This window comes from Sturnus vulgaris, chromosome 17 (genome assembly GCF_052056855.1).
Source record: "Sturnus vulgaris isolate bStuVul1 chromosome 17, bStuVul1.hap1, whole genome shotgun sequence".
Taxonomy (NCBI): Eukaryota; Metazoa; Chordata; class Aves; order Passeriformes; family Sturnidae; genus Sturnus; species Sturnus vulgaris.
In genome coordinates this window covers 6,373,494-6,397,982 of record NC_142259.1, presented here as the reverse complement: position 1 = coordinate 6,397,982, position 24,489 = coordinate 6,373,494, and the positions used below count along the sequence as shown (strand labels likewise).

General features: G+C 45.8%; 1 protein-coding gene across 9 annotated transcripts in view; it reads left to right on the top strand.

Moving 5' to 3' along the window:
• Nucleotides 1–16,528, top strand: part of MYT1 (myelin transcription factor 1) — a 64,519-nt gene extending 47,991 nt beyond the window's left edge. For all 9 annotated transcript variants that reach the window (XM_088174805.1, XM_088174812.1, XM_088174803.1 and 6 more), the window contains 9 exons: nt 333–395; nt 612–680; nt 4,989–5,051; nt 5,632–5,715; nt 9,827–10,048; nt 10,764–10,855; nt 11,721–11,824; nt 11,924–12,067; nt 13,676–16,528. In XM_088174805.1, coding sequence (XP_088030931.1) covers nt 333–395; nt 612–680; nt 4,989–5,051; nt 5,632–5,715; nt 9,827–10,048; nt 10,764–10,855; nt 11,721–11,824; nt 11,924–12,067; nt 13,676–13,816 — 982 coding nt within the window. In that variant the 3' untranslated portion in view covers nt 13,817–16,528. The remainder of the gene's footprint in view (nt 1–332; nt 396–611; nt 681–4,988; nt 5,052–5,631; nt 5,716–9,826; nt 10,049–10,763; nt 10,856–11,720; nt 11,825–11,923; nt 12,068–13,675) is intronic.
• Nucleotides 16,529–24,489: the final 7,961 nt, after the last annotated feature.

Sequence of the window (24,489 nt, the reverse complement as noted above, 5' to 3'; positions counted from 1 at the left end):
AAGCCCTCCCATCAGCTAAGGGTTTTAAACACTTTCTTTGCCTTTGCTGCAATTGTTTTTTCAAATTGTGTTTTTAGAATCCTTATGATATTTTAGAAGTAAAAAGGGAGGAAGGGGAGCTGAAAGGGAAACAGCTGGTTCATATCTATGCAAACATAGAAACACACACCAAGATCTGATGGATGGGGCTGGTGTCAGGGGTCTGGCAGCAGGGTTGGACTGAGCTGCCCCAGACAGACCCTGAGGGGGCTCTGCTGGCTTTGCCCAGCCGTGGGTCTGGGCGAATCCATTCCTTTCCCACACTTATGCTCTTTGTTGTTGTTGTTGCCCAGTTGCCCAACCCCAGGCTGTGATGGCAGTGGACACATCACGGGGAACTATGCCTCTCACCGCAGGTGGGTCGACGTTTTTTCCATGGTTTGAACTTTAAAAACAACTTTTTTTTCTTTTGATATAGTTTGTGACCATGTAGATAGTTTGGTTCTGTTTCCTCCCCTCTTCTGTTGCCCCTCTCCCTCCCCATGCCCCAGCCCTTTTTCTTTTTCCTTTTTCTTTTTTTTTTTTTTTTTTTTTTTTTTGCTTATCCAGATATTCCATCTCTTCTCTTTCAGCCTTTCTGGTTGTCCTCTTGCTGACAAGAGCCTCAGAAACCTCATGGCTGCCCACTCTGCTGACCTCAAGTATGTTTGCGCTCAACTTGGAACTCCTTTGTTTTCTTTATTTCCACCCTTTTTTTCTCTCTTCTCCCTTCCTGCCCCCACAACTCTTGCTCTGCTTTTGCTTTTCCATCCCCTCCCTTCTCCTTTCAAAGAGCTGATCAAAAGCTGCCTGCAAGGAGCTCTGACGGACTCCAGCTTCCAGCTGCTGTGCTGAAGAGGCAGTGGCGTGGAGGAAGGATAATTTTGGGGAAGGGGTTGATGGCAATGATTGGAAATAACCTGGATGCCTGGCAGGTTTCCTCTGGACACATTAGACATGCCATTTTCTTTTTCACTTGGCATCTTTTCCCAAGCTCTTTTGCCTAGTGTGGGCCATAACCCTTTTCATTTAACATTTTTTGTCCATCTCAAACAATCCAAAGCCTGGATTTATTTTTGGGCAGAGACACAGCTGGGAACTCATCACCAGCACACAGCCAAGTCAACTCTTTTGGAGAACCTGGGGTGCTATTTTTATGCTACTTTTTAGGGACTGTTTGGGATGTAGTGAGAGAGGCTCCTCTTCATTTCCACAATTTGTGAGGGAATGAAAGAGGGAGTGAAAAAATGCTTGGTGAGGCCAGATCCTGAGCCAGTGGTCAAGGGCTCACAGAGATCCAAACTTCCCCATTCCCATTGCTGCTTGTGAAGGGAGGAACCTGGTGCTGACATTTTCATTCAGGTAGCTTCCTCTGAATCCCATATTCAGCTTTGCTGCTCTCTTCTCCAAACTCCTCCTTTGCAGTAGGAGCTTATTCTTCACAGGTGGATTTCCCAAATGCTCTCTTAGGTTGCCTTCCCTAAAGAAAGGTGAAATTGTATTTAGTTGGGAGCACTGGGGAGACTCCAACCCTCTCCACCCAATCTGCATCCCTGGAGTAAAGCCCATTGTGAATTGTTTTTCATCATCTCTTTCACAGGCCCAGCCTAACCTTGCAGGCTGAGTCTCCTCTGAGTTCCCAGCTTTGCTGAGTCCAGTTTTTGGGTCATTTAGACACTGAGCTATTCATAACTACAACTGAGGAGCCTCCACTGAGAGTAAAGCCTCATGAAAGGCTTCACACTGCACAGGGCCATCATGAAAAAAGCCAAAAGTGCTGTGCCCTGTGTGCAATCAGGGGTTTAACAGGTGAGTCAGTGGCAGCCCCACTGGTCACTGAGGTCAGGAAAAGTCCCAAATCCCTCTGTGGTGGCTCCTGGACTTCTCTTCACCAGTGTGGGGCTAGTGCCAGGAAAAGTGTTAGTTAACCACCTGCTCTTTTTACAGAGGTGGACAAAGTGGCAGGATTAGCTGATATTAATAGAATTTGCTGGTGGATGGCAAGGACTGCTGTGATTAGTGCTAAGTACACTTAATCATTCACTATAGCCCATCCACCTTTTGAAAGGACCTCTTCAAAGAGCTTTGCTGAACTGGTGTTTCTCCAACAGCTTGGAAGAATCACCAAGTGATCAGACAATCAGTGTCAAAGATATTAAAAGCTCTCAGGAGCTGTGGCCATTCCCAGTTAGGGCCAGACAAAAAGCAAATCCCTGGGGCTCATCCCTGAGACCCAACGTCCTGTCCAGCCTTGCTGTGCAGCATCCTGTGCTCCCCTCTGGCACCCAATGTCAGTGCTTTTTATCCAAGTACTGTGTAAAAAAGGAGACTTCTGCCCCAAAAAAAGCTTGCTAATATTATTTCCTCAAATGCCACTTTTTCTTTCTATGTCCTGGTGAGGATGGGAGCAGAGGGGGGAGGAAGGGATTTTGAGATATTATAGATTGTACAGTCATAGCTTTTCAGAACTCCAGATAAGACCATGTCAGTGTTTCTATCATAAATTCTATTTCAGGGGTTAATATCCCTGATATAAAAAAAATAGCTCCAGGCTGGAACATGTAATAAAAGGTCTCTGTTGGTATGATTTGTCTCCAGATAATTAAAAATAAAAATCAAATTACTTCTCTCTCCTCCTTAAAAATCCTGAAAGGAAGAAAGCGTTTGGTATTAGGGTTTTTATAATTTGCTCCCACCCTGAAGCTAAAACAACAGAGAAATAGTTTTGCTTTTGACTCTAACAGTGTAGAGCTGGGAAATATCACAATCATCTTCCAAACCTGTAATTTCTAAACGAGTTGAAGAATTTGTACCCTCATTGAGGTCATGCTGGATGTGTCCTGCTCTTACTGCACCAGACCTGTGTGCACTTATGTTTTCCTGGCTCTGAGCTTCCCTGTTACCCTTCTAGGATCAGGATATGTCCCTGCTCTCCTACCGAGGGGAGGTGCCCATTTTTTTTGCCAATGGAGATTATTCAGTGACCTGCAAATGCCAAAGTCTCCCTCAGAGCTGGTGCAAAGAGAATTTCGATATTTTCTGAACAAAAAATGGAAGACTATTTTAAAAAGCTGTTTTGCAAGCTGCCAAACTAAAGTCACTTGTGGAAATCATTGCTCCACTGACTCTCGGGGGGCAGAGCACCAGGGTGGAATCACAGAATGGTTTGGTTGGAAGGGACCTTAAAGGCCAAACGGAGCAGGGACATCTTCAGCTGCCTCAGGCTGCTCAGAGCCCTGTCCAACTTCAGGGAAAGCATCTTGCCTTTCCCAAGGGCCCAGACCTCAGGGGCTGCCCGTGCATCACCATGTGTCCCATCATTTCCCTGGCACGTCCTGGAGACACCAACCCCTGCCCTGCTGCAGGTACCAACCACTCATCCAAACCTGGCACTGGCAGCTTTAAAAACGGGGATGGAGAAAGTGGGGACACTGAAAACCCCTCCCAGGAGGAGAATGGGAGCTCTGCAAGCTCGTGGATGTGCCCTGAGCTTTGCTTGCTCTGCTAAAGGAGCAGCTGAGCATCTGCCCCTGGTCCTGCAGCAGCACCCTGGATTTCCACCCCACACCCCCTCCCCACTTAATCACTTGACTCAAAAAGCCCTGGCTAATTGGCAGGCTGGCATGCACATCCTCTGCCTCTTCTTCCCTGTCCCCATGACAACTTTTATGTCAGCCACATCCCCTCCAGCACTGGGAGCAGATCTTTGTGCCGCGGTGCTTTACATCCCCTCGTTCTCTCCCAGCCCCTAATGATGTGCTGCTCAACTCGGGCCATTATCCTCACAGCCCCCGCCAGCCTTTGTGCAGGTTTGGGGATCACAGGAGCCATCTCGAGCCTTTGCTGGATGCTCACCTGGAAGCTCAGGGCTGTGGATGCACCTTCAGAGGTCACTTTGTAACACCATGGTGGCCCAATGGTGATCCCCAGCCCGAGACCCCTCACAGGCTGTCCCCCTGCTGACCTGCTGCTGTAAGGCTCGGGAGTGGTGAAAAAATACAGTAACACAGGTTTCATTTAGAAAGCAGAAGAAGTGATTTATTGCAGCAGTAGGCACGCTTTTATAGACTGGTTCTCTGAACCAAGGATAGAATAAACTCATTGGTCTAAGGAAGGCAACACCTCTTGTAAAGATGCTCTTACCAAAACATCACGTTCCTCACACTCTCCTGCTGTCCCAACACCAGGTGCTAAACTTTGTTATTAATTCTTTCCCTTCTGTTTTCCTTTGAGTAGCCTGGGAAAACTCAAACTGCTGTTTACCCTGGCTCTCACCAGCATCCACACTGACTCCCTGTCCCTTGCCCATGGTGCTGTGGAAGGAGGGGACCCAAGGCTAACCTGACCTTTTTCCTCCTGTTTCTCCATCATCTTCCATCAGAAGCATTGGCCAGTTTTGCACTCTGTGGATCCTCTGGCTATGGGCTGCCAGTCTGCCCTCACTGAGATTATGCTCCCCAAGTCACCCAGACCTGGGCCAAAACCATCTGTTGGTGGTGGCCATGGTGGCCCTGCTGTCCAGAGTTGTCAGCTTTCTGTTTCCTTGTCTTTGCTTGGATCCATCCCTCTGGCCCTGGATGGCCTCTGCTGTCTCCTTATTCCTTCCTCAAGGTGACAAACACTGTCCCAAGGGGGTATTTTAGCTCATAATCAGCTCCTGAGCTGTCCCCTCCACGAGGGTGGGGACACAGGCTGGGACCTGTGTCCCCTCATGGGAGAGCAGCCCCTCGCTGTGCTCCCAACATCCCAGAGATGTTCCTCCCCAGTGCCACATCCTGCAGTGATGCATTGACCTCAGCACCACGGATATTCCAGAGCAGATCTCGCCCTTACAGAGGGGGAAGGGGCAGGAAGGAGTAACGTGCTCCTGTGTTGACAGTGCCCAGATTTCTCTTTGACAAGAGCTGTCACAGAGTGTTGATCCCCTGCTCACATCCCCAGGCTAATCCGAGCCTCCCTTGCCTCTGCAGGTGCCCTACTCCTGGTTGTGATGGCTCTGGTCACATAACAGGAAATTATGCATCACATAGAAGGTAAGATCTCCTTTAAATTATTTTCTCTCTAGCATCTTTCTGTGTTGCTTTCTTTTTTTTTTATTTTTCCCCTGCAGTGGGCAGAGTTGTAAAGTTCTGAATAAAACATTAATGTTACTGACAACTGAAGCCTATTTTCATCTCTTTAATCTGACTTCTTTTTTTTTTTTTTTGATGTTTCCAGCATCTGATTAGAAGCTCCTTTCAACAGAATAAAAGACAAAGGGTCAGATTTTAGCTGATGCAATGTTCCTGTTAATATTGCTACCTATTTATGACTTCTATTATCACTTTAGAACATTAATAGCAGAGATCTGAGCCTTCTGTTTCAACAATTCCATTAAACATTGCAGGCTGTTAGCAGATATCTTCTTATCTAGACACCATTAATTACTGTCCATCTCCCTCAATTTTTTACTATTTTTTTTTCCTTCTGACTTCTCCTCGTGATGTGAAGCTGCAAAACGAGAGAGATCAAAAACACTGTGCCAAATTCAAGGGAAAGATGACTGAAGCGGGGGAATAGCAAATGCAGAGATTCTGCCAGTGAGACAGGCCTTTCTTCTCTTTTTAACCACAGTCTGTCAGGCTGCCCTCGTGCCAAGAAAAGTGGGATCAAGATCACCCCGACAAAGGATGATAAAGAAGACCCAGAGCTGATGAAGTAAGTCTGGATATAACTGCTGAACAGAGCTTGTCACTCACTTGGCCTCACACAGTTCTACATGGGGGATCAGCACCCACCCCACATCCCCCCTCACTCACTGCTTTGAGCAGCCTCCACCAAAGCTCTTTCCTGTGTTTTGGTGTTGCAATTTTGATATTTGATAGAAAAAAATGGGTGGTGGGGAGGTAATGGTGTTGTTTTCTTGCAGATGTGAAAGGTAGGTTGGTAGGGCACAAACAGTTTCTCTGCTACCTCTATTTTATATAATTCCTGGAAAACCACACCAGTGCTGTAAATGAGGGTAAAAACCAAGTCAAGCCAAACATTGCAGGTTTTTGGGAAGCAGTGGGCAGGCAAGGGCTGATGGACTGGCTTAACTGCCAGGAGCACAGCAGAAGTAGAAACCACCCAGCACTGAGTTGGGTCAGGATCTGGTAACCCTGAATAAACTGTGCTTTGTGGAGTCTTTGCCAGGACAGAATATTCAAAGTGCACAGAAAAAAACTCTCTCTCTTCTGCCTCAGGCTGAAGTTTTCAACACATCCCAGGGGGTTTATTCCTGTGGGGAATAGAGATTTGAAATTGCTTTGTCCACCTCAGGAGTTTTCATGAGCTGTGAAATCCATTTGTCCTGACTTTTAGCAAGTCTGAGCATCACAGGCTCAGCATGTGGGGTCTGGGATCTGTATCTCCTTACACAGCTTACAGGACATGAAAGGCAGCACTGACAACAGGACCCTATTTTTTTTTTTTTTTTGTTACCTCAGAGCATCTCCAGCCTTTATGAAGCCTGTACACTCACCCAGCAAGTACAGGTGGAAGGGGATAAAAGGCAACATGGAAAAAATTATCAACCACTTCCAAGAATTTCTGGGTGCCCATGAGTGCTGGCATATCTGTCCAAACCCCTTTGGCTCAGCAGACTGTTTGCAAACTGATCTTTTAAAAAATATTTCATTCCCAGGGCAGGTCTTGCCCTCGCAGAGGAGCAGAGGTGGATATCTCCATGTGCCCAGGGCTTGGTCTGGAGCAGAGGCTGAGCCAAAGTGGGACCCAGTGGGGGTGGAAGAACCCTGCAGGGGCTGTGGGAAGCTGGGATGTGCCTGCTGGGGGGGAAGGACCTTTCAGAAAAAGATGATATTTGAGCCATCTGCTCTGTTCTTCCTCCTCAGTCTACAGGAAGGAAAGCCTCCCAGTTAAATGAGCCGTGCGATAATTAGCAGGAGTTTGCAGAGTTTATTAAAAATTAAGCAACCTACTCGAGAATCTGCAGGAAAAAAGCCTCTTTTGGCTCAAATACTCTGAATTGCTGGTGGTGTTGCAATGCTGTGCCATTAACCAGTGACACGGGGAAGGAAAGGGCAGGCAGCAAATTGGAGAAGTGCAAATGCTGGCTGTTGTAGCTTTGCTCTCACCGGGGTTGGAGCCCCTAGCTGGGAGGTGACCCCTCTCATGGTTTCCCCAGGGACACGTGCCCTGTGGGGCTGGGGAAACTGTGATTTTTCTAATTTGTACCTTCCCCATTCAAGGCAGGACAGGGCAGGAATGTGCAAGCAATTCCCCCAGTGTGGTTCCTCTGCACAGAAATCACTTCCCAATGCAAGGAGAAAGGAGATTTTATGTGGCTGTTTTGTTATGGGAACATGGGGCGGGCTGGCAGGACACCCACAGAGTGAGGGTCCCCACCAGCATCCTCACCAGGGGCTGGGCTTCTCCTAGTCCACCCTGAAGGTAAAAACACTGGGAAGATAAAGTTGCAAGAAATCATCTAATTGTTTGGGGTGGAAGGGATTTTAAATCTCACCTCATTCCAACCCTCTGCCGAGGGGTGGGACACCTTCCATTAGACCAGATTTCTCAAAGACCCACCCAGTCTGGCCTTGGACACTTCCAGGGGTGGGGCATCCATAGATTCTCTAGGTTCCAGGCTCCAAATGGGGTTGGAGCATCGTCAGAGCTGGATTTTCTAACTCCTAGAAAGCTGGTGATATCCACCCCAAACAGGTCTTGGTGGAACCATGGACATGGGTGCAGGTGAGGGTCTCTGCAGAAGGAGGTGAAGGCATTCCCTAACATCCCACGGCCCAGACAGCAACCCCCCCTCTTCCAGTACAGCCAGGAGGAGCAGAAGCTCCTCTGAGATGTGCAGACCAAGGTGGCACACCAGTCTGGTGCCTTCCCCCAGCCGTGGAAGTGTTTGTGCCATCACTCTCAGCAAGGTGTGCCTGGTGTGGGTTTATGTTAAGGAGCTTTGGCTCTAAATCCTTCCTCTGTCTGCAGCGAGCTCTGCTTGGAACCCGGCCGAGATTTGCACGTTGTCACCGAGGAGAAAGTCATTTAGTCGCTGTTGTTTGTGCTGTTCATCCCTCAAGTAATTTGCTGCAGACATGATTGAACAGATCACCTCAACCTTCAGCCCAGCCCACAGAGTGGGAGCATCCACAGGTGTCTAATTGATCAAACGCTACTGGTGCTCCCATTAAATAATAATAATATAAAAAATACGTTAAAATATGTGCAAGACAGCTGTTTTGCACAATAAGGCTCTGGTTTATTTTTTAACAATGAAAATGTAATAAAAGTTAAATTAACGGTGTAAAATATGTAATGGTTGGGCTGTAACGGTTGCATATGAAATGCTGGGGTTTGTCTCTTTCTCTCTTGCTCTCCCCCCCTCTCCCCCTTCTCCTTTTCCTCCTGAGGATTCAGTAATTTGCTCGTGATCATATAAAAGCAATGATGTTATGAATTTACTGAGGATCCTGCTGGCAGGGATATTATAAGTGAATTGTGCTGCATTTGCAGCTGATTAAAATCGAGATCAGCATTTTTCAAATTATCTTGGGAAAAGGCTGGGTGTAGGGCCCCCCCTTTTGCTGTCATATCCCTTTTGTGTGGAATGTAAACAATCAGGGCAATAATTTCTGCGGTGAAACGCAGCTTGCGATTTTCAGGAGCAGCTCCGTGAATGCTTTTGCTGGAAAGCCTCAAAGTCCCTAATTGCTTCCAAACTGAGGACATGGGGGTTATTTTTGTCATTTCTTACCTCCTTCCACCTCCCCTATTTTTGAGTAACCTCCCCGGAGTAATAAACTTTTAACTGTGTTTATAATTGACAAGCATTTTTAAAACAAATGCAAACCACAGCAGAAACCCTGATAGATACACTGGGCTTGTAGGACGGCTGGATTTAGGGAGAATGCCATTAGGTGAGGAGGGAGGAAAGAGGTTCCTTTTAGAGAGCCACTCGTGTGCTTGGCAGCAGCACAAGTTGTGTTGGTGCTACCACAAGGCTCCTCAGAGTTTCTGTGTGTTTCAGCTGGCCATAAAGAGGCAGAAGTCTGGTAAGGGCAGGGCTCATGTGCTGCCTTGATGATAATTCCCACTTTATCCCCTTGAGAGTGTGGGTTGATCTCCCCTGAGAGGCAGGATGTGAGGAGGAGGAGGAGGAGGGGGCAAGTGAGGCCATGCTGTGGCTGCAGGGTGAGTGATGGCTCAGTGATGTGTCCTGTCTGACGGGGTGCAGCTCTTTGTGCACAGCCTGAGCAGCTCCTGCCTCAGGGACTGGCTCCTGGCTCAGGCTGTGACCCCAAGGGCACAGGCAGTGCTCCTATGCTGTGTTGACCGTGCTGGTGCAGGGTGGTAAGAGATGAGCCTGGGCTCATCCTCAGTGACACTGGGCAGAGCCAGCAGTACGTGGGTGATGGTTCAGTGGGAGTGCCAGCCTTCGGGTACATCAGGATTCCACATCAGGCAGCCCAACCTGCCATTTTTCTCCCCAGTGAAGCACCAAATACCTGCTTTGTGACACCACTGGGACTTACTTTTGCTGTGTATGATATGACCTCCACAGACTTCCCTCCTGCAGAATTCTCCTTGATTCTCTTTGGCTCTTTTGAAGGAGCAGCCGTAGCTTTAATTTCCCATCTGCTATTTCCATCAACCAAGTATCTCCCCCGTAAACTCCAGACGAGACCCAAATGCAAATGCTCTCTTCCCGGGCTTCCTCACTCCTGCTCACCAGCAATTCCCCTACACCTTTACTCCTTCCCTCTGTTCCTTTCTCCTGATTGCTGTGCTGTAACTGTGGGTGGTTCCCCGTGCCCAGGTGTCCTGTTCCGGGCTGTGTTGGGCTGGGACACATCAGTGGCAAGTACGCGTCCCACCGCAGCGCCTCGGGGTGTCCCCTGGCAGCCCGCAGGCAGAAGGAAGGATCGCTCAATGGCTCCTCATTTTCCTGGAAGTCCTTGAAGAACGAAGGCCCAACCTGCCCCACCCCAGGCTGTGACGGTTCTGGCCACGCCAACGGGAGCTTCCTCACTCACAGAAGGTAAATCTCTTCAGGGGGCTCAAGGCAGTGTGAGTGTGGTGGTTTTGCTGTGGACAAAGCTACGTGCACCAAGATGCTGCTTGAGCAGCGTTCAGCTCCTCATTCAGCCAAGCTCAGCCATTGGTGCTTTACATGCTGAGTTCAATCAGGTTGAAGCTTACTGTATGGAGAAAATGTGTGGTTGTTTTAATGTTCACAGAATCACAGAATGGTTTGGGTTGGAAGGGACCTTAAAGACCATCTAATTCCAGCCCCCTGCCCAGGCAGGGACACCTTCCATTACACCAGGTTGCTCCAAGACACATCCAACGTGGCACTGGACACTTGGCAACGGGGCAGCCACAGCTTCTCTGGGCAACTCTGCCCTCACCACCCTCACTGGGGAGAATATCTTCCCAGCCTCTAATCTAAATCTCTATTTGCATGCTGGAACAGCCAAGACAACCAGACTCATGTCAACCCTCCTCACCTGGCACACCTCCTCTTTTAGGAAGCAATGTGTTTTTAATCTTTGCTTAAAGAAAATTGCTCTCACTTTATAAATGGGGCATTTTGTGGCATTATTCATAAAGCAATTTCCTCTGTACCATAAAAAGCTTTTAGAAGAACTGTCTCACAGCTTGAATTCCACCAAATGGCACATGCTCTTATGTTGGGAACATAAGCACCTATAAATACTGAGAGTTTATGAAACCCATTTTTACTTGTTTTTTAGTTTGTCAGGGTGTCCAAGAGCTACTTTTGCTGGGAAGAAAGGAAAACTCTCAGGGGATGAAATTCTCAACACAAAGTTCAAGACCAGCGATGGTAAGTTTTTCACTCCTTTGCCTTGCAGGTGTGTCAGGGTATTGAGCCCATAGATTTTTTCTTTTTATGTTGGGGAAGTTTCAGCTGAAATCTGGGCATGCATTTCAAGGGCATTGTGTACTTTGAACACCCATTCCTTGGGGTTTTGGGTGTTTATGGTGGCATGGTACTGGTCCCACTCCTTGAGTCACACATTTTAAGGGAGCAATAATAAAGAAGGCAGAAGAAGTCATGCTGATTTTTAATTTTTTTTTTTTTTAATATTCACTGGCATTTTTACAAATCCCTTGCAGTCTTTCAGCAATTTTCACCTATTCAGGGCTTTTAATACTGAGATATTTCTGGATCTGGAATTTTGTTAGCGATGGCACTTTGCATTTCCAGTGCTATTACTGAGCTTTCTGTGGTATTTGACAAGGTTCAAGCATTGAACTTGAATACTTAGATAGTTTGGAACCTATAAATACCTGCTCTCTTCCAGAAATACTGCTTTATTTTATGGACCTTGTAATTTCTCATCAAGACATGCATTAGTTTTCTAAATGGCATCTTTCCAAACTCGGGATTGGAGAGAGTGACCTGATTGTTCAGGACAATCAACCTTGCTGGGTGTGGGGATGTGTTGGACTCCAACTGCTCTGCTGTCCTTTGCTTTTGCATTTACATATTGGCTTGTTCAAATATCGTTGAACTGTGATGATAAAAATATTAATCATAAATAAAATAGAAAGAAAAAGGCAGGTGAGAGGTACGTCCTGTAAAAGCCAAGGTAAGGACAGTGCAGCAGGATGGGCTCAGCAGAAAACTCAACACTTTTTCTTTCCCCAAGAGCATTTGTTGACTGCCTGTGACCTTCTCTCTGCAGTTCTGGAGAACGATGAGGAGATCAAGCAGCTGAACAAGGAGATCAGTGAGCTGAATGAGTCCAACTCGGAGATGGAAGCAGCCATGGTGAAACTGCAGTCCCAGGTTTGTGTCCTTGGCCATGCATTCAAGCCCAGGGGTGCAGGGTGTTGGTGGGTGCCACTGGTGAGGGCTGGTAACCCTGCCGTGCTCCTTGCTCCACAGATCTCCACCATGGAGAAGAACCTGAAGAACATTGAGGAGGAAAACAAAATCATAGAGGAGCAAAACGAAGCCCTGTTCCTGGAGCTCTCCGGGCTGAGCCAGGCTCTCATCCAAAGTCTTGCCAATATTCGCCTTCCACACATGGTAAGAAACTTTGACAGTGCTCAGCCCAAGCCAGAATCATTGAGGGAGCTGTGCCAAACCCACTTCATGAAAAGGCTTTTTCACAATTAGAGAGGGGAGAATTTCTTTCCATACACCTATGCGTCCTTTATGAGATCAGTTCTTTTCCCTTATCTCTGAAGCTTGCACTATATCTCCCTTTTGTTGTCATTTTCTGCTGATCTCCCTTTTTATCTATTGTTCTGTCTCATTACATCTGGGAGCACTATCACAAAATAGGAAACTTTATCAAGGGCACCCAGTGCCTTTTAGGCTAAGACAGCACAAGCAGAGATCAGGAGGGATTGGATTTCAACGTCAGAAAGATCTTAGAGCTTCTATTATAATGCAGGTAGTTTCAATTCAGTTTTGAATAGCTGGCAGCTAAAGAATAGCATTCTTAAAGAGAGTGTATTTTGTTTAATTTAACAAGGTCTAACAGCCCACAGCATGTTACCATAGAGTTACTGAGAAATGAAAAGACTGCATTAAAATAGTAAAACCACAAAAGGCTATTAATTACCTTCTCTCTATTCCCAGGAATGTAATTACTGTTGTCAAAACCAGGTGTGTGGAGGTGGGGCTTGTGTTGTTGAGGAAGCTGTCCTCTTACAACTCATAAAGACCATTGCAATGATCAGAGGAATGAGCTTTTGATTTATTTTTTTCTTCCATCTTTTTTTTTTTTTTTTTTTTTTTTTTTTTTTTTTTTTTTGGGAATCCTTTTCATTGGGGTTTGTATTTAAATTCAGGCTGGTTGGAGAGAAGCCATCCTCCAACAGAGCAGTTTTGGATAGTATTCACCCAGCTGCCTAACTGGCAGAAAACCACTCGCTGAGAGCTTTTTTGTAAAGTTTTTGACACATAAAGGTCAAATAAACTGTTCAGCAAATATTTTTTCAAGGTTTCAGGCAACTCTAATTAAATGATGCCCATGAGACGTTTATGCTCATTTTATTCCTGTTCTTTTTCTTCCTTCTCCCTCTCTTTTTTCCCCAATTAAACCCAAGTTAGATACTTGCAATGCCCCTCAAAAGCAGAAGCTGTGCTGTAGCAGAGAGCTGGGCTGGGCAGCTGTGAGCCCAAGGTGACCCAACCTTGCCTTTGGTTCCCTCCGTGATGTTTCAGCAGTCCTGTCGTCCTCCAGCCCTTCATTTCCATGCCTTAATTCAGCCTCCAGCCTGCCAGGCTGCCTGCACACACTTAGCCTGATGCTGTTAATAGCTCCACAAGGCCAGTGCATAAAATTAAGGACCTGGTTAAGATCCAGTGGGATTAGGGCGATGATGAGATTCCTGTAGATGCAGCTCTGCACACAAAAAGGCTTTGATGTGGAGACCTTTGGCTGTCTGTACATACAGAGAATCATGGAATGGTTTGGGTCACAAGGAACCTTAAAACTCACACTGTTCCATCCCTCTGCCATGGGTAAGGATATCTTCTGCTAGAGCAGGGTTCTCCAAGGCTGGCCTTGAGCACTTTCAGGGCACTAGAATAAGCAGATGATGTATTGCGAACTGTGAAGACACTCATCCTCCCCCTGCTCTTCCACTAATGCTTTTTTTTTTTTTTTTTTTTTTTTGGCTGCAGGACCCAATTAGTGAGCAGAACTTTGATGCATATGTGAACACCCTGACAGACATGTACACCAACCAGGAGTGCTACCAGAACCCAGAGAACAAGGACCTGCTGGAGAGCATCAAGCAAGCCGTCAAGGGCATCCAGGTGTAGTGCTGTGGGATGGAGAGCAGCAAGCAAACAGACTGTAAGATGGAACTTCCCCTCCAAGTATTCAGGTTTACAAGTTAGAAAACTAGTTTAATGAATGAAAAAAAGAAAAAAAAAAAGGACCAAAATGTAACCAAGAGGCCATTTCTGAGACATGGAACTGATCAAACTCAATGTTCTCGTTTACTTAACTTTGGACCTTCTTGAGAAAAGTGGGATTTTTTTCTACCTGGACCACGAGGTAGATCAGGATGAAAGGTTAAATTCTCCAGTAGGCTGTGGGGCTTGGTAGCAGGTGAAGAGCAGGCGAAGAGCAGGCATCTTCCATGAGTTGCTTGCTCTTGCAGAATTGATCCAAGGGTTAAAACATTACAAGAACAGGGTCTTGTCTGATCCAAGACTAGTGTATGACTGGCTTAAACCCTCATGTTGTCTATGGTCGTATGTCCAGATCACCTACTCACACATGAGTTATGTTCTATGTTGCTACAAGTGCTGGAGCTGCAAGCTACCTGTAAATCTGAACCTGTGCTGGGCCTCCCAACCCCGAAGTGTTCAGATATCCACTGGGCATGGGAACTCTGAAGTATTATAAAGTAGCTTATTTTTATTTTCTGAAAGAAATCTGAAGAGCAGTTCTGGATCTCCAGTGGAAAGCGCAATGGAAAAAAGGTTCTCAGGGAAGCTTTTGGAGTTTGCAACTACAGTATTCCTTTGTCTGTCTTAAATATGAGAGTAGCTATTATGAATAGGCCAATTCCAGATCTTTCAAGCAGAAGAATTTCTTTAATGTGTCATGGTCCGGTGTATATGATTTTTTGGAAATCTGTTCGATGACAGTTCTGGTTCTTTTCATTATTGTGATCATCCCTACAGTGGCGCAGTACTGCCAGTCCAGAGATCATACATCAATGCCAGAGAACGGTTGAGATTGCGATGAACAAAACAAATCAAATCAAATCAAATCAAAAAGAAGCAAAAACCAACAAAAAGAGAGATGTTAATTGATGGCCAGAAAAGTGCTTACGTACTGTGAACCAGGAGTTGATTTCCTACACGTATCCACAGGGCAATGAGGACGGCTTGGTTTGGTGTTCTAGGATTTGCGCGAAATCACAGCGCGAGCGCCATTCTGCAACAAAAAAAAAAAAAAAAAAAAAAGGGGAAAAAGGGAAAAAGAAGAAAAGAGGATTCAGGTATTGGGAATTCTTCCAAAGAAGCAGTTGTAAGCAGCTGGGTATGCACAGTCCTCTGTGCACTTAGAGAACATCTCTGTGAATGTCTTTGGGGCGCTGCTCTGAAGCACCACTCCATGGCCAGGGCTGGCTGTCACCCCACGGGGCTGCTCCCCACGTTTGCTCCCAGCCAGAGCTCGCTCCCTTCTCCAAACACTTCAGTGGGGAAAAACCCCCCCGAGGGCCCCCAGCGTGGGGACATCCCACATCCCATATCCTGCATCACTCCCGGCCATGGGCCAGGCAGAGCTGGGGTGGACTCCAACAAAAAGTGTGGTGTCATTTGGAGCCAAATCCTGCAGATACTTAGGGTATAATTCCCAGTTTGGAGAAGTCAGTGGAAAGTCCCAGTGACTACCATGGCCACTGGATCTGGCCTGGAAGCCCATAAATAAAACTTGATTGGAGTTGTTCCCTGTGTTAATTTCCATAGGACAGTTGGCCTGGGTGGGTTTGCTCCCATACTTAAGTGTTTGCAGGATCAGACTCCACGAGTTCACTTATTTTAGAACCCATTCCAAGTGCAAAAATACAAAAAAAAATAAAAGGGAAAAGAAAAAAAGTATAAAATTTGAGGTGTTAAAAACACAATGTTCTTAACATGTAAATAGAGTCCAAATTGATTGTGACTGCAATTCAGTTAGTATTTAAAAGTAGAGAAATTGCACTTACTGGAAGAAAGAGAAGAAAAAAAAAAGTAGTTAGTTTAATTATCCTGTAAATTATTTAATTTTGGCAAGATGTATGTAATTTATATTTACAACACCTTATGTTAACTTTTTGCTATTTATTTAACTTTTTTATTTATTAATTTTATACTTATTTTAAACTGGACACTGCACCATAGAAATGAAGATAAAAGAAGCAAAAAAAAGTTAAAAATTTAAAACTTTTGACCATAAAAAATGATATTCCAAAAAAAGAAAAAAAAGAAAAAAACCCTATCTACAACTCCTACTTGTAATTTTGATGCAACCAAGTTATTTTTTATATATTTTGTTATTTATTCTTTTAATGATGGGAATTTTTTTAAAGATATTTTATAACTGAGACATTTTGATAATTTTTTGGTTTGTTTTTTTGTGGGGGCAGGGGCACTGGGGGGAAGAGAGACTTTTTCAGTTTTTCTTTTCTTTTTCATTCATATTGTTTCAGGCACTGATAACAGGAAATGAAAATTCTGTATTTATTATTTATTTAATATTTAAGTCGGGAAATAAATGAACTGTGCTCTTGTTGTATATTTATTTTGTCGTTTGTGTGTTGGTTATGTGATGACTGAGTACTTGTTTATGTGAAGGAATACTGTTAATATTTAAATAATAAAGAGTCACATTGAAAGTTATAGCAGGCTACATGTTATTCTGTGAAAACGAATACTGTGATCTACTTTCCTCAGGAAATGTATTTTACAGACAGAACTTCCTTATGTACTGGCAGGGTTATTTCATAATAAAACCCAGTTCTGTTTGTGACTTTAGTTCCTATGGTCTTTCTTCGAGCTGCTGCCAATGTGTCCCCACTGGGCTTTGTCCTTGTCCTGCATGGGGGTGGTCAGTGTGTCCCTGCTGACCTGATGTTCTGGCCAGGGACTCTGCACCTCCCACCTGGCTCTTCCCACCTCCTAAACTGGGGGATTTCAGGGGAATTTAGGTTTGGTATCTCTGAAGGCTTTGGAGAAGAAGGAGCTGCCACCATCCAGCCAAGCAAGAGCTTAAAATCCCACTAGTGCTGTGATGGGAATCATAAATCCCAGGAAGGCTGGAGGCAGAATTCCTCTGGGCAGGACTTGTCCCCTGCACCCCCAGTGCTCCACATCCCCAGGAGGGCAGGAGCATTCTGCTATGGAGACAGGCTGAGAGAGCTGGGGTGTTCAGCCTGGAGAGAAGAGAAAAGAGAGAGAAGAGAAGAGAAGAGAAGAGAAGAGAAGAGAAGAGAAGAGAAGAGAAGAGAAGAGAAGAGAAGAGAAGAGAAGAGAAATCTCTTCCAGTGCCTGAAGGACATCTCAGAGAGGTAGAGAGGGATCTGGGGCAAGGGTGTGGAGGGACAGGACAAGGGGGATTGGATTCACTGACTGAGGGCAGGGCTAGATGGGATATTGGGGAGAAATTTCTCCCCTGTGAGGGTGCTGAGGCCTTGGCACAGAGTGCCCAGAGAAGCTGTGGCTGCTCCATCCTTGGAAATGTTCATGGCCAGGTTGGACAGGGCTTGGAGCAGCCTGGGATAGTGGAAGGCCTCCCTGCCCATGGCAGGGGGTTGGGGTTCCAACCCAAACCATTCTAGGATTTCATGATCTTGTGGTTTTGTGCTCCCACAGGTGGTGTGTGAGCAGAGGAGATGCCATTGGAAATGGTACAGGAGATGACAGCCCTGGGATGCAACACAGAGATGGATATTTTTCCCTCCTGGATTTCCAAAAAAACTTCAAAAACTCATTTTTGTCAACAAGATTGCCTCAGTTGCATCAACCTGACTGTGATGTTCACAGATTTCCCTCCTGGAAGAACGGAGCCCTTTCTCTGGTAAGACTTTATGTTTGGAAGCTGTAGCAGTCCGGAGAATTTTTCATTGATCTCTGTGTTGGAGACATAATTTCTAAAGTTGCCAAAATTCAGTTTTGCTCTGCTGTAGCAGAGGTGAAATAAGGTAAATCATGTTAAAGCCATTTGGAGCTGCGTGAATTGGATCAAATGGGAATTTCAGGCAGGTTCATCACCAAGAAATTAAATTGTCTGATTAACTGAACTGAACTCTTCTGTTCATCCCTGCATGGGAAAACAAGCACTGCTGAGTTACAGGAGAAGGAGGTGGCCCCTACCACAGGCATGAAAGTGAAGGGGCAGAGTAAAACACAGCCAAAAAGGTAAGAATTGCACTCAGAAAAATGCAGAGAAAATTTGGGTAGAAGGATGATATAGCCTTCAGCCTATAGCCTTTGCTTGAGCATGTGCATGGCCACGGGTGTTCACTGGAAGTTTTTTCTGCCTTCATTTACTGTCTGGAAGGTGTCGTGGTGAAGGACAACTGGCAGAAGCTTAGGACAGGCTTAGGATCCCTCAGACAGAGGTCCCTGAGAATAAACACCTCCCAACAAGGACTGCTGGAACAAAGTCTCTTCGAGGCTTTGCTGGACTTAACTTGGAGTTGATGGGGTTTTGTCCTTTTGTCACAAGAGGAAAAGCAGTCAGACTCATGTTCACCTCACGGGCTGGCATGTTGTTTTCCTGAAGGGCACATAATTGTTTTATGGGGGTTTTGCTCGACTTTGCAGCGCTGAGCAGCTCCTTGTGCCAATATTTGATTATGATGATGGAGCTAATAGACGTGCTCACCTGTCCTTCCTTAACGAATTGGCTGAGCTGGATAATGGAGCGCTCAGATTTGTGCTAAATTGCAGCTCGGGGAGCCATCACTGGGAGATGTTATCTCCTCAGAACTGGCGTCCTTTATCGCAGGGAAGGGAATTGAAGTGGTTTAAGATGGTACACTGGCAGTTTATAGGTGTGCTTGGGAGAGCTCTTAAGCCTCTTCCAACAGGGCACAGGGTGAGAGCAGAATGTCACGGCAGAGTGAGCCTCTGCTTCAGGGATGCCAGGGAAAAGATACTCGTCAGCATATGGCTGTCTCTAAACACATCGATAAACCATTGACCAGCGAGAGTCATTTGGCCTCACTGATGCTGCTGTTAATTGTTAAAAGCTGCTAATGACCCATTCCTGCAGTGGTACCTTCCCCTTGTCAGACTGACCTAATGTCTCCCAGAGAGGAGATTCCAGCCATGGCTTTCAGCTCTAAGCAGAAAGGGGGAGTTCTTTCCCAGTCTCTGCATTTTTCTGATTTTTGTTCCCCTTGCCCCACAGTTCCTCTGAGTGAAGGCTTGAACCACCTCACCCTGCTCCCACAACCAAGGGGTCCTGGAAAACACACAGTTGGGTGGGCAGGACGGGATTGCCTTGTTCCCATCAGGGAGAGAAAACAACTTTGCTCTTCAGAGATGCCATTTAGCATCAAATTCAGCCCCTCCGGACCTCAGAAAGCCAATGCTGAGGCTGGGGGGCAATGGGATGGGCTGGAGATGACACTGCAGCCAATAGAGCAGCCCCGAGCTGGAAATTGCTCCAGCACAGCTCGGTGGATTCAAAGGCTCTGCACTTTTTAGCACACTCACTTCTCCTACACTTTTATGAGAAGATATATCCTGAAACGACCTCCTGCTTTGTACAGAAGGGCTCGTGGGATTGAGGCTTTGGAAAGCATGAGGATGATGCATTCTTCAGACAAATAGCTCTTGTTATTCCAGCTGCCTTCATCCCTGTCTCTCAGTGGGATGAATCAATCAGCAACTGCTGTAAAAATGGTAGTATCTGTTTTAAAGACATTTTCAACCCTGTCAACGAGGAAGTATAAGAACCTCTAAAACCTGCCTTCATATCTATGAATGCAGTGCTCTTTGTTTAAATGACAGGGACTATCTGTGATGACCCAAAGAAACATGAGCCATGAAGGGGTAGAACAATGACATATACTCTGCCTGCCTGAGCTCCCCCAGAAGGACCTGTCCATGCTAAGGTACCCTCACAGCATCCTAATCCACAGGTTAACACCAGAACATCATTATTGAAACCAGGATGTGCCAAAACTTCTCCTTGCCTTTTCCTGACTCACAACAAATCCCCAAGTCCACCTACACTGAGCATGAGGCAATGGTTGAATGGTTTGGACTCAAACAGGGGCTAACCTGGCCTTAGCACTGCAGGGAAGTTGGCTTTGATAAACCAAGTCCAAGATCAAGCTCCTGAGGTTTTGCCATCTATTAGAGGACTCCTTCTCAGGCTCTAATATTTAATAATCTAGCCTAACCATGCTGAGGCTGTTTAGCAATTAAATAACATAAATCCAGAAGCTAGATTAATAAACAGTCTGGTCTGTCTAGAGCAGTCTACCGGGTGGAGAGATAAAACTATAAAATATTTATTACCAGCTTGAGGATGAAGTCATTAATTTAATAACTACCCATTGCTTTGCTTCTTCAGTTGTTAGGAGTCTGAAGGTTGCAGAATATTAGGTGGGAAACTCACTGCTTCCCTGCTGAGTGGAGCCTTTCCCATGAAAGCCAGGGCCCAGCTCCCATCTGTCACCCCATTACGTTCGGAGGCGGTGAATATATTACTGTGCCGCTTCCCAAAATAAAACAAAACAAAATTTCTGCTGGCCACATGGCAACCCTCTGCGGGACTTAATGAGGACACTGCCCTTTGTGCACGAGGCCACTTCCAACAGCTGTAGAGATGAAGGCAGGGGGATCTTTGCCCACGCTCACGACGTGGCTCCCACGGCGAGCACGGCCACTGCAGGTGTCTTTGGGGACCAAAGATTTGGCTGCCTCTCGTCCTGAGAGGTCAAGAGCACTGTCTGAGCCTCCCTCATCAAGGATTTCTCAGTGGGTCTTCACGTTTTCAGGAGAGGGAACAAGGGTATTAGTTGGATCCCTGCTGTGATTTGATATTGGGGAGCATCCAGGACTTAGATCCACACATCAGCTTTGCAGTGATTATGGCTGGAGTCCCCTGATGAGCCTGCTCCCCTGCTGACAGCTACAATTTGCAGTGGTGCTGTAGCAAAAGTCCTGGGGAGACAGGGAGGGAGGGAGGGCTGTGCTCCTTTGGCATGTTTTGTCATTGGTTTCATCCAGGGACAGCAAAGAGGAGCCAGGAGGGAGTGGGGTTTGAGTGGAGCAGCTGTGATGTAGGACATCACTGCTGATGAAGGGCTGAAACACTGCTAATCCTCCCTGATGACTGCACCCACAGCAAAGGTAATCAAATTCCCTGAATAATTGAATAGAATTAGCCTGTTTTGTCAAATAAATGAACTAAAAATGGGCACAGCCTGAACACCAGCATGGATGAACACAAGGGTGCAGCCACCCAGCCCTGCCTGGCCTGTGACTGCTGAGTTGCTGAATCCTTGGGAGGGATCAGCTCCAGCAGCACTCAGTGTCACCCCTGTTCCTCAGAAGGGCAGGGGAAACAGCTCAGGGTGCTGGGGGGCTTGCTGTGACAGAGCTCAGCCAAGAGCCCCATTGTCCATGGGCATCCCCAACCTTCCTCCAGTCTTGGCAAGCTGCAGAGCAACAGGACTGATCCCAGGAAAAGCAGGAATGAGTAGGAATCCTAAGTGGTGCCTGGAGGAAGTAAGAAAGGTCAACAGGAGAGATTGTGGCCAGAGATGGAGAAAGGCATCTGTGCTGCCCAGGTGAGAAAGGAAAACAACAGCTGGAAAATAATGCTCTGGTTTCTGAGGCTCCCACAAAGGAGATTCTTGCATGAGGTTTGTGGGCAGCTTAGAACAGACAAGTCCAAACCTGGGTGTCCAGGTCCTAGAGATGAGAAGGGATGGATGGATGGATGGATATATGGATTAATTACAATATCTTGGGCAAGACTTTGTACACAGAGTGAGATTTTAGGGGTACTTTTAGCAGGGGAAGGAGGAGATGGAAAGAGAGAGAGAAAATTCTTGTGAATCACAACAGACCTGCAAGATATTTCTATTGTCACCCAAAAAGTAACAGAAAGGTTTCTGCAGAGCATTCACCTCAATTTTTCTCTCCCAGCTGACTAATTTGAAACCATCAGCACAAGCATCTTTGTCCTGACCATCCTGTACTGCAGTACACATCCAGCACAGGCAGGGCCAACTGCAGAGGTCCCACTCCAGTATCTTGTCATCACATTGCCCTTCCATTTCTCTTATCAATACTGCCATTCAGTTCCACTCCTTATTCCCAGCCCTTATCACAACAAGCCAAAAAAGTGCAGAACATCAGTCAGGAGGAAAAAAAAAAAAAAGAACAGGTGAAATTCTGATTTTGTCAGCTAAAATAGTTTCTAGATGAGTTCTGCCCACAAAGAAGCTGAATCTTGGTGATTTAGTTGCCAAATTTTACATTTGCTCCCTTTCCTCCGTCTCTCCTCTCAGCTCCGAGCTCAAAGTGGAATCCTGACATTGCAAAGTGTTAATAGAATTAGTCTCCTGCTATAAACTGTTCACTGGGGCTTGTTAGCTCAATTGTTGATGCTAAATTCTTATCAGCAGAGCCACCTAAAAGAGCATTAATCAAGAAAGGCTGAACTCCCTGCCTGGGTCACAGAAATTTAATTAAACCCTGAGTAAAACTGGAAAATCATTTTGAAAAGAGAAGAGACGAATGCAAAATGTTTTTCATCATTTGACTCTGCATCTCTGCAGTTCAAACCCTCAGCCGTGATTTCAAAGGGTGTTTTGACACAGCAAAGGCTGAGGGAAACACAGAAAAGACTTTCCCCAGCTTTCTTTAATACAAGGTCCTGGTGCTCATCCAGGGTAAATGAAATATGGAAACCCACTGATCAAGGCCTGTTAAGGACCTCTACCCCCAAATGCAAAGGAGCAAGTCCAAATAACACAGTGATCTCCTTGAGTAAGGTTCTGTTACGTTTAAGGTTTTGTTATAGTTATTAATTTATGGATTTTCATCTATTTTCCATTTGTTCTGCAGAAAGTCTCATGCAACAAATCGTTTATTTGGCAGACACAGAGAAATGTCAGTATTGGTACGACCTCGTGTGGGATATTGTGTATATTTCTGGGATCTCTCCTTGGAAAAAGAAAAGATTAATTTATCCTTGAACAGGTGCAGAGAAGGACTGGCAGAGTGATTAGCAGAACTGAGATCCTATCTTAGGAGAGGAGATTAAAAGAGCTTGGCTTGTTTAGCCTAGAAAAACAAAGGTTAAGAGGGGATATGATTACTTTTCATAAATACATTCAGGGTGGGAGGAAGGGGAATGATTTATGTTAGAGGATAATACGGGTGGGGGATCAAATAAGGCACATCTTGGCCAGGAATAAATTGCCACTGGAAATTTGAAGATGTTTTTCTTTTGCTGGAGGAGGGAGGTTTTGGAAGGGCCTTCTGAGCTCGATGGATGAGGGGTCTTTGAGGTGACAAATGTGGCTGTTTCAGCCTGACCAGTGAGTCTGCATGTGGGACACATAGGACTGCCAAAGTTAAAGGAGGGAAATGTGATATGGCTGCCATCTGATGGCATTTTTATTATTTATAAATCAAAAAAACCCCATTTTTTTAATTTAATCCATGAATCACTTGAAAGATCCGTGAATGGTTTTGTTCCTCCATCAATATGAAAAGCTCGATTTCTGAGATTTTTATTTGGGAGCTGCCTCCTAAATGATGGCAGATGGGCCACGACAAGGCAGCAGAGGGACAGGACAGAGCTGCTGGCAGTACCAAGAAGAGATGAAACACCTCAATGCTCCACGTCCCCACTGTCAGGGATGTCTGGTGACACCTTCTCCCACTCTCAGCCAGGCTGCAGCATCTCCTGGCTGCCTTCCTTCGATGACACACTGAAGTGAGATGAATCCAGGGCTTCAGGAGTCCTTTTTCCATGTGGCACTGGTTATGTGCGGTGCAATCCAGTGGAAATCAAGACATATGTTCTTCCTCTTGCTTCAGCAATTACTCACTGCACACCCTGAGATGAAGTGAAGCAGGAGGACACACACACACACACACACACATATATATATATATATAAATCTTTTACATGGGCAGGAGGATCTCAAGCGATTTGCTGTCAGTGTGTTAATATTAATTCCAGTGTAAATGCATATGTCTGCATGTATTTGCATATATGCACGTGTGCATATGCATATATAGAGTATTTGCATATGAAAGTGGTATAGAGCCAAACTGACCACAGAAAAGGCAACACAGCATATTTTACAAAATGCAAAAAGAAAAATTGTGAAAATATACCCATATGATTTAATGCTCCCCCAGCTCTTAATTTGTGTGAGTCCTCCTGTCACTCACTAATTACCCTGTTGACTTAACCAACCATCTGTACCACCAGGCTGCAGGTCAGCTCAGTCTGCTGGGCCCTGGTTTGGGGGCTAAAATGCATTTCTACTGCTTGATCTTCCAAATAAATGAAATAATTTTAGCTCAGCATCACTAAGAGTTCAGAAGTTAATTCAATACTGACTGCTGTTTTGAAAATATTTATTAAATAAATCAGCTTAAAAAAAATGAAGGTGGAAACTGTAAAACATGGGGAAATAAAAACAAGGAAAATCTTGGCTTCAGCTTGGCCTTGTGAAAATTGCTTGCTCTCAGCAATTATCTCAGCTAATGAAGGATGGAGACTGATTCTCCCTGGTAAGAATGTGGATGCTGAGAGCAGGGACTTGTGCCTGTGAGGGAGCCAGCCCAGGAGAAGATGCTGAGGTGCCACCTGTGAAACCCTGCAGCAATTCTTGTACTGCTGGGGACACCTTGTGGTGCAGGGCTGGGACACAAACGCTGTGATTTCAGTGCCACCAGGCCTTGCTCTCCTAATCCTGCTCTGCTTTCTCCACTCCCAGGATGTGCTG